The sequence below is a fragment of the Triplophysa dalaica genome, chromosome 11 (assembly GCF_015846415.1).
Source record: "Triplophysa dalaica isolate WHDGS20190420 chromosome 11, ASM1584641v1, whole genome shotgun sequence".
In the NCBI taxonomy this organism is placed as follows: domain Eukaryota; kingdom Metazoa; phylum Chordata; class Actinopteri; order Cypriniformes; family Nemacheilidae; genus Triplophysa; species Triplophysa dalaica.
In genome coordinates, this window is record NC_079552.1 from 16,273,749 (window position 1) to 16,293,800 (window position 20,052).

General features: G+C 38.8%; 1 protein-coding gene across 2 annotated transcripts; it reads left to right on the forward strand.

Annotated features, from left to right (window-relative positions):
- Positions 1-971: 971 nt before the first annotated feature.
- On the forward strand, positions 972-19,505 carry rab11fip5a (RAB11 family interacting protein 5a (class I)). 2 transcript variants are annotated; one of them, XM_056761224.1, is made up of 6 exons: positions 977-1,787; positions 6,477-6,985; positions 7,341-8,067; positions 12,925-15,534; positions 16,348-16,477; positions 17,021-19,505. In XM_056761224.1, exons 1-6 carry the CDS (start codon positions 1,411-1,413, stop codon positions 17,276-17,278), a joined length of 4,611 nt encoding a protein of 1,536 aa, XP_056617202.1. In that variant the 5' UTR covers positions 977-1,410; the 3' UTR covers positions 17,279-19,505. The 2 variants fall into 2 exon arrangements, with proteins under 2 accessions (XP_056617203.1, XP_056617202.1); XM_056761225.1 differs by lacking the exon at positions 12,925-15,534 and having other exon boundaries at positions 972-1,787.
- The last annotated feature ends 547 nt before the right edge of the window (positions 19,506-20,052 follow it).

The following is a 20,052-nucleotide window of genomic DNA, read 5'->3' on the forward strand; positions in this document are numbered from 1 at the left end:
GAGTGTATCGAGCACAGAAATATATCAAAATTACATTTACCTCAAATGTTCTTTACATTGTGTAGAAAGATTTTATGTTGAAAACAGTAAACCAACAAAAAACTTTAGCTTGGTTCTCACTGGCATTTTCAAGAATATAAAATATATTTCATAAGAATTTGATTTCAATAAATTTCCATTATCGAATAAGTTTCATACAAAATTGCTGTTTGTAATTTAAATTGCCTTAAAAATGCAAATTCACTAAATATATTTCTTTGGGATCTCTATCATGCTAGTAATCTTGATTTTTCTTAATTTGACATTTTCTGTATATATACAATTTTCTGTTGTTAATTATTCAGTCATAGTCCTCCTCATAACAGAAAGAAACGTTTTGCACAATAAAGCAACTTTTGAAAATGAATTTTCACAGCAGTCACATTTTCCTTATACGATGTGAATTATATAGTTTCACCTAAATGTTGGTGTTGAAAATATTCAATGCCCATGTCAACTACCCCATAGTTATAGCATATGATAAGCATTCCTAACCATGGCAGAAGACACTGTAAAAAAACGTTGGTTCAGCAAGTTCCCCGGTTGCCTTAACATTTTGAGTCAATAAAACTTAAAAATATTTGACAACTCAACAAGAAATTCGAGTAACTAATATTTTTAAGTTGAAGGCTACAGGCTTTCTTCATAGGCAACTGGCCTATATATATATATATATATAGATTCAAGTCTTTGACCTGTTTTGACAAACCCTCATGGTTCGGTATCATTTTAAGCAGCCACGCCCAGATTCTCAGCTTTCAAACTTAAGGGTGTAAACTTTTTTGACGATGTCATATTAAATACAATAGTCCAGGGAATGGTGATTAAAAACCTATCACGTCACAACATCTGCCGGTTAAAGGTTCGAGCATCACTGTATCTGCAATATTATGTCATCATAAGGCAGTATTCATGCAGGCAGTGGCTAAAAATGGATGTAACCTTTACTGTTAACTACGATTGTTTATTTATTTTGTATAATGTTGTGATGTGTTTTAATCGGAAGTAACGTGGATCAAGACAGATGCTGTACGCTGTAGTCCTGGTACCTTGGGCTAGTCACTTCCTTGTCCTGCGGAGAGGATAGAGCAGTGACGTCGGCGGACTGTTCGGTGGCTACAGCGCCGCAGAGGGAAACCTGTCCGCCCGACCCGGACAAACGAAGAGACCACGTCGCACCAACACGCGCCAGATATTTAATAGTGGGCGGCTCGCGCGCAGAATCTTAAAATGTTTAGCCGTGAAGCACGAGGGTAAGTTAGGCTGGCTGGCGGATCGACGCCGCGATCTACCGGGAGATCGCGCGGATTTGGCCGACTCGTTACCGGCTGACTCTCTGTCTATGTGTCGGTGTGCAGCGCACCGGTGGCGATGTCCTTGATGGAGAGCGACGAGGAGCATCGATGGATGCCGACACACGTGCAGGTAACAGTGTTACGGGCCCGAGGGCTGCGCGCGAAGGGCAAACAAGGTACCAGCGACGTGTACACCATCATCCAGCTGGGCAAAGAGAAATACTCCACGTGCTTGATGGAGAAGACTACGGATCCGGAATGGATTGAGGAATGCTCGTTCGAGCTGCAGCCGGGGATACTGGAGGAGGGAGGGCGAGACGCATACCCACCCGGTAGTGCAGACTTGACCCTCACCGTTATGCACCGAGCGCTTATAGGACTGGATGTGTTCCTGGGCCAGGCTGTTATACCGCTGGATAATGCCTTCCAGGAACAGATATGCAAGAAAAGCCAGTATGTTTGTCTTTTTGTTTCACTACTAATGGTGTTTGATTATCATGCCTTCAGCGGCTGTTTATTGTTGCTAAAGGCATGATGCACAAGTCAGTTAGTGAGTAATATTTGTATTATATTATATAGTAAGGAATAAGGATTTATGTGCTATCCAGTGTCTTCCTCAGAGTGCTGCAATGTGTTCCTCTGCAGTCACGCCCTCTTAAAGTGGGCCTGGTCTGATGGAAGTGGGGGATTTTCATGTGACACAGTTTAGTCAAATTTAGTTTGGATGACAGCTCAATGCACAAGCAGAAGGATGCCCAGGGTCATGTTCGGTTTGTCTGGTGGATTTGGGTTTCTTGACCTGTTATGTCCCTTCCCACACTCCATAACAAACCAGTATATTACAGACAAGGTTTATTTTTTGCGTTTTAAAGGGCAAGTTCACCCAAAAGCTTTTGTCTTAAAAAGCTAGTTTTACCAAAAGAATCTTTAAAGCCTTAATAAGACTGTTACTTCTTTGAAACACAAAGAAGAGATTTTGAGAATTGTTTTTGTGGTTTTGTTTCCATATACCGAGAGGCAATGGGAGCCAAAGTTGTTGGGTTTTTTAAATATTTTCTTTTTGTGAGATAGTGAGAAAAGTATGCAATGTTTTTATTTTTTGGGTGAACTATTCTTTTACCAAAGTAGTAAAATGTCGCCTTAATGTATTTTGAAAATGTTAGAATACTTAAAGGAGTAGTTCACCCAAAAATGTAAATGTTAAATCTACTCTCACTGTCATGTCAAAAGAAGATATTTGAAGAATGTTAGTGGGCAGACACATTTGGCCCCCATTGACCTCCATTGCATGAGCACAAAACCACTTTCTCATTTCTCAGAATATCTTCTTTTGTGTTCCACAGAATAAAGAGTCATATACAGGTTTTAAACGACATGAGGATAAATTAATAATGACATTATTTCTATTTTTGAGTGAACTTTCCCTGTGAAGATATGGTGACTGCTGTGTTTTTATACAATTGGACATTTAGGCCTACATTAAAATACTTATCCAGCAGTAAGGTAAACAAGGGTAAAGTCCAGCATACTATTTAATTTATGAATGGCAAAACATGCTTTACTCTAAATCCCCCTAACTAGAACTCTGTGAAAAATACTAAAGCAAGTGTATCTACTATAACAGGACACATGTACACTTAACTTACTGATTTTGGTTGATACTCCACAGCACAAAAATAAAAAAAAGATAATCCTGTCTCAAAAGAGTATATTTGTCATTCACTGTAGCATTCAAATGAATAAGAAATGCCAGGTTAAGATTCATGCAATTACTCATGCAAATACTCTGACTCAGATAAAGATATTAAAGAGATAGTTCACCCAAAAATAAAAGCTTTGTCATCATTTACTCACCATTTTACAGGTTTGAAATTACAAGAGGGTGAATAAATGACACAATTTTCATTTTTGGGTGAACTATCGCTTTAATATCTTCATCTGAGAGTATTTGCATGAGTTATTGTGCAAGGGTGAGGCTCTAACACCATATGTGATCAACAGCTCTTAAAATTATTTACAGTGCAAGCCCCACTTCCTGTACTAAGCCAGTACATAGATGGTTACTTGTATTTTATATGATATGGCATGATAAACCGTTTTTGGCCAAGCTCTTTTTACACAAATTAAAACAAATTTCCGTAACCATATGTGCTTGGTGATATCGCTTGATAACAAAAAGGTTTGTACACAATCTTTTCCAACTTTTGTTTCGGGCAAACTGTTAATGAAGTTCTCGGCACTCCTCATTAGGCTTTTGTGTTTTGCTGAGTATGTTGCTCACTTCTGGGTAGCTGGTGATTTCCAGATTGCGTGTTGGTATGTCCCCTTGTTTGTGTAGGTGGGGTGTGTAGGTTCAGATGATTCAGATGAATACTGCGAGTTGGTGTGTGGGTTGGCAAATTACCATGGCATGATATAGCAATCACATGTTCCTATCACTGCACTTGACTATTGAAACATTTGTTTGAAATAAGCATCAGAAAGTGCTGACCTAAAAACCGAAAGCTGTGCTTCCTCCTGCACTAGTGAACATCCAGTTGTGAAAGTTAAAGTTCCATTGGATGCTGAGTAATACAGATGCACATATAACCAAACTGAGCAGAACGCTGCTGCTCACCTCAGATAAGGAGATGAAATGAATGTAGTGCAGAGTTTGTGTTATTTATATCAAGACTGGAAGTAATGGGTGTTTTTGGCTCATTGGTTTGGTGTTGTTACCATAAAACGGGCTTGAAGGAAAGCAAAGCAGTGGGACTGTTTTTGCTTTTGAAGTTAAAGTTTATCAAAGACACATTTCAAATCTGTGCCTCAAACACACAGGGTACTTTACCTGCATACAACATCTCAAACAGCCAATGCAGTTTGGTTACATACAGTATGTAGACAGAATAGTCAGTTGGTCAAGTTCTAATAAAATGCATACAAACGAAAAAGTAAGTACTTGAATAATAATAAAATTCTGTCATGATTTACCTCATAATCCATATTTCAATAATCCTGCCATAATCACCCTCATGATGTTTAAAACTTGTCTATGACACTTTATTCTGTGATGTATAAAAGAAGATAATTCGTGAAATGTCAGTGGTTTTGTGTCCATACAGTGGAAATCATCAGTGGCCAGTGTTTGGTTACTATCGTTCTTCAAAATATCTTTTGTGTTCTGCAGAATAAAGAAAGCCTTACAAGTTTGTATTGACGATGATGAGAAAATTATGAAAAATATGAAATCCTTTCAAATGAAGTGATGTACGCTTGATTTTACAGAATACCATGAAACAAAACATAATTGGCAAGAGTTTTGAGGTAATGAATGAGGAATCAGAGGATCATGTCTATGACCTGAAAGTCGAATGCTTGATTTCCTAGAGCGAATATGACTATGCTGGTTGAGATCACATATTTTGTGTAAATATTTCTGTGTGCTTGATTCACTGATAGCTTTGTTTAATCTGTTTTAGAATCAAAATGTGGTTTATTTGGACCCAGCATACCACTCCATTTCCTTCCATGTGTGTTTGTGTGCATGTGCAAACTTGTTTTATCTATAGACCACTTTAGAAGACGTAAACAACACTGGTCAAAAAGCACTTCCGGTTTCTTATTTTACATATACGATTAAATCTTGTAGACATTTGTTTAAATTTGTTTATTTATATTTTGTTTTAACACTTAATCTATGTATGCACTGTATTAAAAACTGAAACAGGAAGTGCTTCTGGACCAGGTTTATATCTTGCAAAATCTTCTAAATAATGTGCATGAGGTGAAATGTTTTTTGCTAGCTGTTAGGAAACAAATTTCCTTACAGTTAATTTTTTTATTAGTGATGTAGATGATATTGAGGTTAAAGGTGAAGTATTTTACTTTCTAGCTGCACCAAACAAAATTACAGAAATATTGCCTCTTTACTATTTTTTTAAATTTCAAGAACACTACCTCATTTTCTGTATTTATTTGTCTGACCAGACTCATATTAGTTGACTCGGTGTTGCTAGGCTGAGCAATGTCATGATGCTCAAACAAACAAAATGTGTGATACTATCGAAAAATTATATGCATCACCTTAAACTAATGACAGCGGTTTAAAACCAGGGTCTATTTAATGTGTTGCCACAATAGCAACATGACACCGCATGTAAGAGCTATGCCAAATACAGGGTTTATTAATAAATGTGCTAATTTACTATAACTAATGGGTTACATTATGTGTGGGAGGGTCTGTTGCTTGTCTGTTCATCTGTTAATTGTTTTTTTAATGTGTTGTTTTTTTAAAGGGCTGTTTAAATAGTGTAATTTCTAATATAAATATTGCATTTTGTGATATGCTTTGTCAGTGTTGTAGGATTCAATCAACTAGTTATATCAATTGGTGGAAGGCTTATGTGAGGCTTAGGGCATAGTAAATATCTTTAGCTCAGTATATACGCCATAGAATGCAATGGAAAATCCCCATCAATAGAGAAAGATGTTTGTGCGTGATTGTGTGTCGTGTGGACTAAAGCAATAATGCTGATGGAACAAATCTGAGCTCCTTGTCTCAGCTCTGTCATTGTCAGCGTTAGCGTCTGTGTACATGTGTGTATTTGAAAAAAAAATAGTTTGTGGTATTTCATCCTATTATTTACATTTTAAATTGATGTGTTTGTGTCTGTTGTAGGAAGACAGAAATGTATGTTAGAATGTCGAGGGGGAGCATCAGATCAATAAATGAAGCATTCTTGAAACGTCAGTAGACTGACCAGAATTCCACAATCCTGTGGATTGCCTGTTTTGAGTCCTTCTCTTTAAATGAAACTAATGTGTCACAATAACTGTACAATCTTTATTTAATGAAGATAAAACTCTTAGTTGGTAAATGTTCTTTGCCATTTTATGCTAGAAAAATATATGAACATATAAATGATTTAGCTTTTTACTGATAAAGGCAAAAAGTATTTTACTGATACTTCTGATTACACCGAAGGAATGTGCACACAAAAAGTTATGATAATAAAGGCCTGCAATACCCATTAGCATCCATAGCTGTTATGACTTCTAGTTTAGTTGATAGACAATGCATAAAATGTTTTGTTTTATTAATGTTTTTTAATACATTATGCTCTTATTAACTTGTTTTTCTCTACTCGTTATTGTTCACAGGTGGTACCAGCTGCATTCTAAAACTGGAAAAAAGGAAAAGGAACGTGGCGAGCTTCTGTTGACCGTGCAGTTCACTCGCCACAATCTCACGGCCAGTATGTATGACCTGTCCGTTAAAGACAAACCTCGATCTGCTTTTGACAAACTCAGAGAACGCATGCGTGTTAAAAAGCGCACCAGGGAAGAAGATTCCTCTTCTGCCATCGTCGCCGGAGGATACGGATCAATGGAACGCATACGGTCGCGGTTGCCGAGTGATGGGGGTGGCGAGGAAGAGTACGAAGATGACGAAGGTGGGGAGGCAAGGAGGAGTAAGATGAGAAGTTTTTTCCTGCGTGGGAGGTTGAGAAAGTCCTCAGACACGCGATCTAGTACGTCGCTTGGCTCTGAGAGCAGCGAGTCGTCTTCTCGGGGTGGCAGCCTCAGCCCGACAGCAGGCATCAGCGTTGTGGTCTCGGATCTGTCCAACTCTCCGAGTAACAGCAGCAACCTGACCGCAGACAGTCCAGGTGGGCACATCAAACATAGAGTGCCTTGTCCAGACTTTTGGTGGACTTGGCGTACAAAATGTGAATGAAACATAACCTCACTTTCTAATTCTTACATAAGAAAAGTGAACATATGTTTGACATTCTAATGACAAACACAACATGTTGTGCTATTTTGCTTTTAATTGTTTCAATCTAGTTTTGTTTAAGACCCCACTTTTGATTGATTGAAAGTCAATTTAGAATTTTTGATTGGCAGCTTAGGGGGCGGAGCACACCACTGACCACACATCTGGACATGCCGTTGCCCTCTCACACATATGACTTTGTCTATAGTTGTTACGTCATGCTTTAAAAAAATTGCTTTCTTTTCCAGATCACACAGTGGCTCCCTCACCACAGGTTTCTCCTGTCAGAAATGTGTATGCTCATGAGATAGACTTCACCCTACCAGTGCCTCATTCTGTGATGTCCGAGAACAACACCCCGATTCTGCTTCCTTCGGTGTGCCTCAACGGGAATCCAGTGGAAACGTCCCCTCTCACTCACCACCCGCCATCCATCATACTTCAGCAACCTCAACCAGAGTCAACCAAACCACAGGCAACAAAGCTGCCAGATGAACCCCAGACAACTCGATCAAAAGAGCCAAAATCCCAAACCAGTGCAGAGACCAAGCTGTCCGAGTCAAAGCCAAGACCCGAGCCTCAGCTTCCAGCTCTTGGATTGATTCAGAAGGGCTCTTCTCACTCCCTCTCCCTGCAAAACCTCTCTCGCCGCGGGGAAGAAAAGCGAAGCGGTGGACCTGTGGATGGACGTCGCTGGTCTTTTGATAAACCCGGCGAGGAGGAGAAAGCTGCCATTGTAGCAGCACTAGAGTGTGCTGGGAGAGTTACAGATGAGTCTGTGATGGAAACAGTCATACCTGTTGGAGAGACAGAGACTCTGAGTAAAAAGAGGCGGGGCCTCTTCTCACATGGGAAAGGTGAGTCTGCCACCAAAGGACCAATCACGAGCAAAGAGGAAGCAGAACATGCTCAACAACTTGTCGAAGTCAAACACAAAGGATGGTTCGGCTCCAAGGACTCGCACAGTAAACCAAGGTAAAAAACAAATCTGTGCATTTGACTGTTTTTATGTTAGATATAGAGCCAGAAATGATTTATTTGTGTGTCTTTCGCGGTTCTGTAAGTGTGAGCAACGTGAGCTTGTGCAATAGATTTAGTTTCAGCATCTGCATTGCAGAGGGAGGCACTGCCTGGAAACCTGAACTCGTGGGTTATGTTATGTCTTCTCTTCCGTTAACTAATACTCGATTTCTCTCACTCTCTTTCTCTCTCTCGCTGATGTTCTGCCTTAAGCTTAAGCTTTGATTTCTCCTTGTTAATCGGGAAGTTTTATTTTTAGGTATGGCAGACGGATGGATCTGAGTGTGTGTGGGAGTGTTTATCTTAACCATGAATGGGAGGAGTCTTTTAATTTAGTTCTGTCACTGACCTAAACCAGTATCACTGGATTCTTGTTTCTGTTGTAGGCGTGTATGCCTTTCATTGTTTGGTAAATATTTTCTTTTTTCATGGTGTTGTATGCGTCACAGAAATCACACTCTTGATTTCGTTTTTTCAGAGCCTTGGTTAGGGTTTGGAAAAGCATGGAAAAGTCAACAGAAATGTGTACACACATTCTCTTAGACAGACAGATTTACACACATAGACCTCAGAAAGCGTGTAATCTATGCTGATCAAGTTAACGCTTACCCGTGAAATGGGCCTTAATGGATTAAAGCACTATTCAAACAGGAATCGTTTTCAAAATGCAGCTTAACTTTATTATTAATACAGGACAGCTGGCAGTTCATGTGCTGATTTGGACAGGAATGAGATCTCTAGTTTGTTAATAGGAGTGTCTATAACATGAATAAGAGAATGAGCTGATAAGCTATGGATGCATGAATATAAAAAACTGTCATTTTAAACATGTTGGAATTTAGGAAGTGGTTAGGTTGGGTTGTGCTATTATTTTGGAATTATTGATTGAAAACAAAATAATCAAGGTGCAACAATTATTATATATTGTCTCTTTTCTTCTTGTGTTAGCAGATTAGCAGAGCATTCCTTTAAGTTCGCAAAAAGATCATGGGTAAAATTTTCAGGAAACAACCTCACTAATCAAATGTACAGCTTCAGCTTGAATGCACTGCATGTCGCATGTACATACAAATAAATCCACAGCACACTTGTTTCTTAACAGCGGTGTACTTTCACCCTCCCTAAAAGCCCAGAGGCTGTGGCATGATTAGATATGCCACAGCCACGGAAAATTTTACCAGTTTTTCCAGTTTTCATTTTCTTCATTTAAATGCAAATATAATATTTTTATTTGAAATTTGTAAGAATTTGTAACTAGTTCACAGAATGAAACAAAAATAGAGAATTTACCTAAACACCTACCTAATAATAGTACATTTTTAAATCAGAAAAACGTTCTTAATTTTTTTATCTAGTTGTATGTTTAGGGGTATTCAGTTGTTTTCAATGGCAGTGAACAACATTTTAGATGTAAATTATCTTAATGTAATTAATTTTCATATTTATTAAAACGTATGCATTTATAGCTTATTTGTTTAGGATCAGGTTTGTTTTTAATTTAATTTAGTAAATACCTATTATTTCCATAGTCAATGATGGAGAGTTGAATAATCATGCTGTCAGGATTGACCAAAAATAATTAACCAATAACCAATGGCATTGAATAGTGTAAATTGAATGGAGTAAATATTTTTTTTTTTGGGTGAACTATTCCTTAAAGTTTAAATCACCAATTGATTTTACCCAGACGGTCCATGATAATTGTGCACCAGGCAGCAATTAAGTGTTGAAGAAACATTACATGAGAAAAGTAGCACACCCATTATAATCATAAGCATTTCTATCTTATGGAGGTAGATTTACATTTACATTTAGCAGACGCTAAGCGACTTACATTGCTTTATCCTATACATTTTACATAGGTATTTGCAATCCCCTGAGATCGAACCCACAACCTTGCGTTGTTAACGCTATGCTCTTACCACTGAGCTACAGGAAAGCTTTACAGAAGCCTCCAAAGTGAGCAAAAAACACAAGCATGTAGGGATGAGCGAGTACAGCATTATCTGTATCTGTTAACCATATGAATTATCTGTATCCATATCTGTACTCGGACTGGCCGGGGCTTAACCCGGAAGTGGGCGGGATTTAACCCGGAAATTGGGTCGGGTTGTCTCGAGATGGGCGTGGCTTTAACCGGTATGTTATTTTAAGCATGCAATTGATATGGTTTGATCAGAAATTGTTATATTTAATGCTGATGAGAAAAATATTTACATGACAGCATCAGCATTGAGCTTTAGATCAATGGTTTTGATCACGATAACAAACAAACTATATACAGAATAAGTTTTGCAACAATGAATACGTGTGAGATGTGGAATATGTGAGATGGTGGTAGTGGGTTAAACCACTGAACTGGTAAATCAAAGGTTGCTGGTTCGAGCCCAGCAGCCACCACCAGTGTGTCCTTGAGCAAGACACTTTACTCCATGTTGCTCCAGGGGGATTGTCCCTGTAATAAGTGCACTGTAAGTCGCTTTGGATAAAAGCGTCTGCCAAATGACTAAATTAAAATTAAATACAACACATGCGTTTGCAATTATGAAGTAAAATATAATGAACAAGAGTTTGCGTGAAGTAAAAAAAACTGGTTAGAGCCAGCTGACGGTTTAAAAAAGAAAAAAAAACTCTGACAGGCAGAGACTGCGAGTCGCATTCTACCATGCACCACGTCTGAACAAATCCCACGTTTATCAAAACTCTACTGGTTAATAAGTAAGTACTACAAACCGAAGTAAAAAACAAACCTGAAGCTGAAGAAACCCTAAACGTTAACGGAAAAGACACACGAACCTGAGTAACTGAAGGAGAGACAGAGAGAGAGAGAGCTGCGGACATAGTCAGCAACACATCACATCTGTATGTGTGTAGGGGAGGGGCGCTGTTACTAGCCTATCACAGAACGCAGACACAGTCAGCTACCCAATGAGGATTTTTATTCAATGCGAAAGTGCTTTATCCGTACCAGATACTCGTTTCAGCCAAGTAACCGGCTCAACTCTACATTTACATTTAGACATTTGGCATACGCTTTTATCCAAAGCGACTTACAGTGCACTTATTACAGGGACAATCCCCCTGGAGCAACATGGAGTAAAGTGTCTTGCTCAAGGACACACTGGTGGTGGATGCTGGGATCGAACCAGCAACCTTTGATTTACCAGTTCAGTGGTTTAACCCACTGGTCCACCATCTCACATCTAGTAGCATGTAGGTGCTTATTTTTAAACTGGGGTTGTAAAAAACAAATGCAAACTTATTTGATTTACCTCATCAGGGAAAAGTCCCGTCTGAATACGGCTAATGACCATTTAGATGCATACAGATTAATCCTACATAAAAACTAATTTCTTTTGAAAATCACAGTTTACAAAGCAATTTAGCTTGCAACTTTTGTTAATCTTTGTCTAGTCAATGGCTTCTAGCATGTTTTTTATTAACTCAATCAATGACATCCAGTTTAAATGATTTCATAGAAATTTCATTGAAGTTCACTTACTGGAACAAGTCAAATACCCCAACCAATCAAAGGCAAAAATTATGAAGTTTATGTTTGTACTTATGGACGGGCATAGGCTTGAGGTTTTTTCTCTCTCTTTAAATGTTTCCTCTCACCTCCCCCTCTGTTATGGTTGGGTGATTGTTATAGCCTTTTCAGACTCAGCAGTTCAGCGTGTCTCCCTCGGTGTAGAATAGTGGGCAGCCGTTGTGTGTGTATAATGTTTTCCCAATGTATACCATAACGTAAGGTAGTAATGCAAGTAAATTTTGTTGGATACAACAACAGATGTACTAAATCATAGTACAATGACTGAATGGTTGTCAAATTTCCAATTTTCAGACTGCTACAATTGACACTGCGCAAAACCCCATCCCCAATTGTTACTGTTGCTATATCTGACATGCTTTTGGTATCAGCCATGTCCTCCCAGCATAAATGTGTGCACTCCCTGGGGAAATGGTTTTCCCTCTGGAAAAATAACATGCTGATTTCCGACAGTAAGGGTTTGAAATAGCCGTAACAATAATTTTACCTACATTTGCGTCCTCACCAGCAAACAACAACTTCAAAAGTTCTTCTAAATTCACAAGATACAGTATGCTACTAACATTACTGTCACACAAATCGATACAATACTGTGTCTTGTATCTGTATTGCTATAGTTGTGATGTGAACTCCACTATTCTCCTACATTTAGAATTATTTTTAAAAGTTCTAACTTAGTTATCGTTTATCATGACAGTGTGAATGTCCTTTAAAGCTTGGCATATATCTCTCTGTTTACTATTTTATATTAATCACCAAAGCTCTACTACACCAGCTTGTCGGGAGTGGTTTGTTTTTCGGACAAAATGACAGTCAGTCACGGGGCTGGATTGGTCAGATTCCCTGTCAATCAAACTGCTTGTGGAGGGTCAATTGGAATTGCATTATATGATACTGGCTGTGACCTGGATACACACCACAAAGTTTTGCATAGGATGCAAATTGATTTCTTTATATGAGTAGTACATTATTTTGAACAAAAAAGCAGTCGTTCTTTGGAGCCCCCAAACACATCTATTCAGCAGCCTGTATTTAGAGGTTTCCTATTAAAACAGTGTTGTTGGCTTTTTTGGCATTTTAAACAATTAGTTTTTGTATACAATTATGTGGGACATTACACACTCCTGCCTGAGGTGTTTTGTATTTTAAATGGTGAAGGTCACTGGTCATTGCTTTTGGCCATTGATGTTTCTCACATTATTAGGTCCTAATGGAGGCTACAGTCACTAATAGTGTGCACTGTATATACTTTCCTTTCACAGCTCACTGGTGTCTTCCAAGTCAGATTCCAGTAGCAGCGTGATCTGTCCCATTGCCCCTTCACAGAACATGGCTGACAAACATGCTAATCCCTTCACTTCACCCCCGCCTCTATTTGATGCCAATCCCCTTTTCCCACATGCACAGCCGAATCCTTTCTTCCAGGGGTTTCCCACTGATGCTTCTTTAACCCCCTCACTCTCTAGCTCAGCTCAATATCAATCTGAGCCAGCTTCCTCCTGGTCTGGTGTTAATCCTACCCCAGATTTGCTAAGGATTGGAAACAGCAATGGACCTTCAGGGATATCCAAAGTAGATGGCTCAATTGATGCATCTATTTTTCACTTCGAGGATGAAGCTGATTTTGGAATATTTGCTGAGGACAGACTCAAGTCTTCAGAGAAAGGAAAAGAAAGAGAGAATATGGTTACAACCCCTACTGTCTTTGTGAAACCAAAGAATGAAGAGCCCTTAGGTGGTTTGGATAGTTCAACTGATAAAAATGATCTCACCTATTTAGAGAAAACTGCTTCAGCAGGTAATACAACTGGAGAGATGTCTAAGGAAACTTCTGCTAACACACCTCAGGTTACAGGAAGTGATGGTAATTTGAACAAGTCTGACCTAACATATCCTGATCCGTTTGGTTTCCCAGAATTTAACCCTAATTTATCTGAAATCAGTTTACCTGAGAATTCAAGTTTAGAGTTTTCTGTACTGAACGCACTTGTGTGCCCTCATCCTGCGCTGTCAAATGTCCAAAATAATGAAGTCAATGGTGATACCATGACTCCAAAAGACTGGCCAGAGATTTGCCTGACCTCTCAAAATGCCAAACCATCTTTCACACAGCCTTCACTATTTGATGACATTTTTAATAACGAACTCATCACTATTGAATTATCAGATAATGCTTGTGTGAGTCCTGAAGAACCAGAGTTTGCTAAGAATACGGAATCTGTAAAAATTTACGAGGATCCTGTGCCATGCTGTAGAGATTCAGATGATGCCCTGCCACCATCCAGCGAGACATCTTATTCCCAAGGAAGAGAATTAGACAACTTGTCCGTTGAGCCTGGTCATTTTACACACTCTTACTTCACATCAAATATAAAACAATCAGATGTTTTGGATTCAGATGCCACACTAGTTGAATCATCTGAGACGTCGGGATTCCACAGTCCATCAGCACCTAGTTCCCCAGTTTCAATACCACTGGACAATGAAGACAATTTAGGTGCAGGTATGGACACAAAGTTCCAAAATGAATCCGAAGATGGTTTTTCAGATAGTGCCAATACTAGTGATCTCTTTTCTGAGATAACATTCCCTGTTCCTGATAACCTTAATGACATCTCTTTCTCATCTTCAAACACTGTATCTAATGAAGTGCATGTGGATGAACAGAAAGTCTGTGAATTTTCAAACTACCCCTCTAAGGATGATCTAATAGGCAGTGTACTCTCCAGCACTGGCGAAGGGCAAGAAATCATACAATCTGATGGGCAAACAATCCCTGCAGGATACCTCAATCCCACCACTGAAGTTAAAACCGTGACAAATGAAAATTCATCGATTCTAAACTCTGCGTTCTCACCTCCAAGTTTGATTGTGCACAGTATGTACAGAAGTGCAGATTCAGACCAGTACCTTACTTGCGTATCTCAGCAGGATTCAATATCCCCCGCCTTAGAGCTTACTCAGGAACTGAAGCCCAAACATGATCAGTCTGAGGAAGACATTTTACTATTTGGGTCCTTCCCAGAACATATCACAGTCCCTGATGTCATGCCAAAAGCTGTGGAAGAAATGGATTGTGTGCGAAATCAGGTTGTAGTAGAACATTTTAAACCCCAGGAAACTTTGCCAAAAAATGAGTGCCCTCAGGGAGACGTTCAACTGAATAATTGCAACCTTTCAGGGGACAATCCTGAGTCTGACATACCAAAAGATATGATGCCAAAAATGAACATCTCAAAGGATCTAATAGCAGAACTTGAGGCTCAACTTGCGCCATTAAAAACTGAAACATGTCCTGTAGATAACCGGGAAACAAATCCATTTCAACCAAATCATTTCCACACTGAGCAAACAGACAGATGTCCCAATGGAACAGTTGGGTCTTTATTTAATTTTGCCCATGCAAATGTTTCTGTTTCAAATTGTGCATCAGAAGAAACCAAAAGCATCACCCAGGACCAATTCCTAATGGATTTATTTGGTCCCAATCAATTTGAAACACCCCAGTGTAATAGTCCCATCACACACCCTAAATCTGCAGAGACTCATAATGTCCTGGAATCACAGAGTCCAAGAATGCAAGTAACAGATTCTGTGACACCTGACTTATTCCCTGTTAACTGGACACTCTCATCAGCCTTTGAGGCACCAGCATTGGCTTCAGGGGATAATCATAGCATCTATTTCCCTTCTGCATTTGACCCATTACCTGTAGCTTCCTCAACACCACATGTAGTGGTAGACACCAACGCGATTCCCCAGCAATTCCCCTTTCCCATAATTCCCTCTACCTCAGAGCAGTCATGGCCACATCAAGCACTTAATGATCCTTTTCTTCCGGAAAATTCACCGACAACCAATCATCAGATCAGGTGAGGTTTCAAATGCTATTTTTCTGGGTGACATGGGAGGCTGCAGTCCTCAAGGTCATGATGGGAAGTTCGGGTCTGTTCTCGCCTGTCAAAAACACTGTCCGTTTTTGACAATTCTTAGGTGCACTGATCACCTCTGTTTCATTTGCAGAATCTTCTGAATGTAGGTTTTACAATCTGTAATTACTGAAACATCACAGCTAAATGCAACAAATAAATTTGATGTCGATAAACATATGGACAGTTTCAACATAATGTATCTCATCAATGCATGTATCATTGCTACAAGACAGTTTCAGTAACAACAGATTTCCTCTTTTAGCATAGATGGGGTCAGCCTGTGATGTGTTTAAAAACGTCACGTCAAAAAATAGTGCTTTGGTGGTTGTGCAAGGTCTGTGGTGCCGTGTTCTGTGGTTCTCGGGACTCTTCTTCTTCTTCATCTTCTCTATTGTGTTAATTTGTTTGGTGATGGTAGCATGTGTCTTGATTTCTCCATGGACAGCCACACATGCTCTTGTGGATCCCACAGTAGGGACTGGAACCTCACTTCAATTAGCAGGTGTTAACCAAGTCAATAAGGAGTGTATGTGGTTCGGCCCACAGGAAGCTTGTGTTAACAAATTTTATTTTTTGGGGCTTTGAGGCTTAGTTGTTTTCTCTGCATTTTTGTTGTCTCTGTTGGCTGTCACTGCACCTGTTATAAGGGGAGGGGGGTGTTGGCTGACTACTGAAGTCAACTTTATTATCTTCCTAAGATCGCCTTGTGTTATATACGAGGGAAATTTGACCCTTGGTCTCTGTGTCTTTTAGTCCACATCCAGTAAAGCCATTGACACCCCCTGATGACAAAAGATCAGAGGGTCGCTCCGTACTGGAGAAGCTTAAATCCACCATCCACTCAGGACGAAGCCATCATTCAGACCAGGATACTGATAAGAAGGTAGGATAAAATGGTATTCCTTTTGAAACCTTTCTCCTGCCATTGATGGAATTTATGACAGATTTTTTTAAATGTCCCTGAATTTTTGAGACCATGCTTTCTACTATTGACATAAATTTATATAGATTTAGTTCTTCAGTATTGTAGAGGGTGCTGTTACCAATCTTCTGAATGGGTACAGAATACACGCATCCAAAAACGCCAAATATTGTTTTGATTATTGTTCTGAAACCAACCTTTGTCTTTGGTGAAGAGGTTGTATTTTTAAAACCAACCCACATTCGAGAGGTGATAAAAATATTGAATGTATATTTTTTCTGTTGATAAAGCAGAGGCTCTGATATATATTGTTGACTGATATATTGCTGATGTATTCATAGAGAAAACATTTTGATGTCCATCAACGTTTTGTGAAAATTGTAAAAAATCTTGGCTCTTCCTTGCCTGGCAACTTTTTAAATAAATGCTGGTGTGGAAGAGTTAAACATCATAAATGTGTTGCTGTTACATGTTTTATGAACTATTCTTCTTTCTCTATGTTAGCTGCTAGTGGAGGGAGGTGGATCATACTATCATTTGAACCACAGCGAGCTGGTCAACTTGTTGATCCAGAGAGATACAGAGCTCAAGCAGGAGCGAGAGGAGTACCAAAAGCGAGGAGCGCTGCTGGGGAAGCGCGAGGTGGATCTGAAGAAGATGAAAGCTACCATCAGAGATCTAGAGGACTACATTGACACGCTGCTTGTACGCATCATGGAACAGACCCCTACGCTGCTGCAGGTCAACCCCAGGAAGAAATGATACAACATATCCTCAGCTATGCCTCCACAAATCCTGGGCAGACTTCACAACCCTGCACTGCTAAGGCAACCATAGTAACATAGAGAGTTACAACTCGTGTGAGTTGATGGGTTTGAAAGAGATGGTGTAGGTTTGGCATGTCTGAGGTCCATATAGAACACAGGTACACTTTCATAATTGGGTAGTATGCATTTTTATGTGTCGGCAGATACTCACTAAAACATGACAGCCCAAGCTATGCACCAAAATCACCTGTAGGAAGGCATGTGTTGTGTCAGTCTTCTGAAGCTAGAGGGAATACCAACATTGATTTATCTTTTTTGTTTTCTATCACGTTTCGACATGCCCAAAAAATAGCGGCGAAGTTAGAGAGAGGAAGAATAGAACCCAAAAACAAGGAAAGAGAGAAGAATAAGATAGTTTGTTATCTGCTTGTGCCTCCCTAAATGTCTTCCGCACTTTACTTATGAGCAGAGGCTCACAATAACTGACCTTCTAGCTCCCGTTTGTGGGTCCGTGTTCTTCCTCTTCCTGCCCTCGCTTGAGCCAACGCACGCACATCGCTGCCAGTGCTTTTGGGTGTAATGAACAGGATATATGCTGTATTCATTGCATATATGCCACTTGGACAAATGCCAAACGCTGCCTTATCATACAGTATCTCCTCCATTCTGTTGTTGCTGAAGTCATCACTTTAATTCGTTTGCACATCATATTGCAATACAAAGGCGATGGAGTGTTTAACTTTGCAGAGACTGTTAAGTAGAGGAAAGAACAAATTAAGTGTGCAGTTGTCGAAAAGAGAGCGATAACCACGAAATGGCAAAAGCCCTAATTTAATGTTACTTCCTAAATGTTATTCTGGTGTTATTCTGATGTTGCCACAATCAGTGTTGCCACTGTCGATGTACAATGTAGCTTTCTGTGTAGATATAAGATAGAGGCATATGTCACAGCACTTTTACATTTGTTTTTTTTAAAAAGCTTTGGAAGTGCACAGTGGAAAACACATGTACAATGCACAGAATAGTAAAAATAATCCTCTTAACACAGTGTTCCAGTCGTACTAAACTTCTGATAGTCTCTGCTAGAAAGCTCAACATTTATCAACAATGTATTTCTATGAGAAGCACTTAAGGGTGTGCTCTGCCTTCCATTAAAAGTTGAGTTTGTCTGTTGAATGATGGGAAGATTTATGAATGTTCATTTATTAAGGCTTAATTTAAAAGTTTACAAGAGTATGTTGTTTTAGTTATGCAAATATTTATTGTTGTGTTTGTTTTAAAATGGCCTTTATTTTTGTTTGTCACCTTTTGTGGTTTAAAGTTCTCTACGATCTGTTAATTGTTATTCGCTTATTTTTTTTAAATGCAACCTTTTGTTGTGCTGTTCATGATGATTTCTTTCCATTATGCTTTCTTTTTCATTTCTATGGTCTGTAGGATCACAGAATGCAATAGATGTGAAGGGCAGGCTTTTGCAGATTTTAAGAAATATATAGTTTTCTAGGGTTTAAACTGAAGGAATGTGATATATTTGTGTAGGTTGCTACTGTGTCTAATGCCAGTTTATAGAAATACAAACACGCCTGCAGCCTAGTAAGGAGGTATGTTCAAGTGCCCTTGGCTGAGTGTTATCATGGAATGTGTCAATGAGAATGAGTGTAGAAGAATATTTATATGCTTTTAATGGTGAAATTGATAATCAAAGCTACATTTTATGTAGTACAAACTCTGGAACTTGCAAATAAAAACTTGTGTTTACTATATTATACACTTATTTATTTTTAGAGGTCTGAAGTTTTTCTTTTATTGACATTTAAAACTAGATTTTTTAAAGAAAGTATAGAAAATAATTACTTTAAAATTGTAAGAATTCTTGCAGTAGGTCTTCCCTTTTGATTGTACATTTAAGTGGATTCCTCTTGACTCCTGTCACAATCAAAACCAGAACAGCTTAAGTGAACCTCATATTTAGTAGCATATATGCACCAAATGTTCTGTGGAACCATTTGTTTAAGGTGCAAAATAGTTCAAGTGCTTCTATGAGGTGCGGTTTGGGTGGATGTTCAGGGTGTACTTACATGAGTGTCCACTGGGGGTTGTGATGTTTTCTTTTCTGATACATCTAATCTGAGAGATGTTCAGTTGACTTCTGGTGTTTTAATAAGCATCTCTGCAAAGAATCTGTCACTGTAGAATAAATAAACTTTTCACTTTGGGATGCATCTCTGTATGTTATTCTCTGTATGAGTTTGAGAAAGTTGCTTACCACAATGCAATGAAACATGTTCACACAATGCAATTCAAAATATTTCACTCATATATTGCAATATAGTGAGCATATTTTAGATTCAGCTGTCAACGTGTCTAATGTTTAACCTAAACTGTAATGGATGCATAGTAAGAATAAGACATATTTAGCGATGATGAACTGAAATTAATCGTTTTCTTCCACTCTTGTTATTCCAAACCTGTATGACATCTCTTGAACACAAAAGATATTTTGAAGAATGTTAGAAACCGAAGAACATTGAACCCTATTTACTTTCACTGTTTGGCCTGAAGACATTTCTCAAAATATATTATTTTGTGTTTAAAACGGAAAGAAGTCATACAGCTTTGCAATGACAAATGGTGAGTTATTTTTGGGTGAACTACCCCTTTAAGACATGACACAGGCCTAGCAAGATTTCATTACAATACTTAGGACACTGCTACAAAAATGTAGTTTAGATTTTTTTAAATAAAGTATATTCAAGAATAATTAACCTA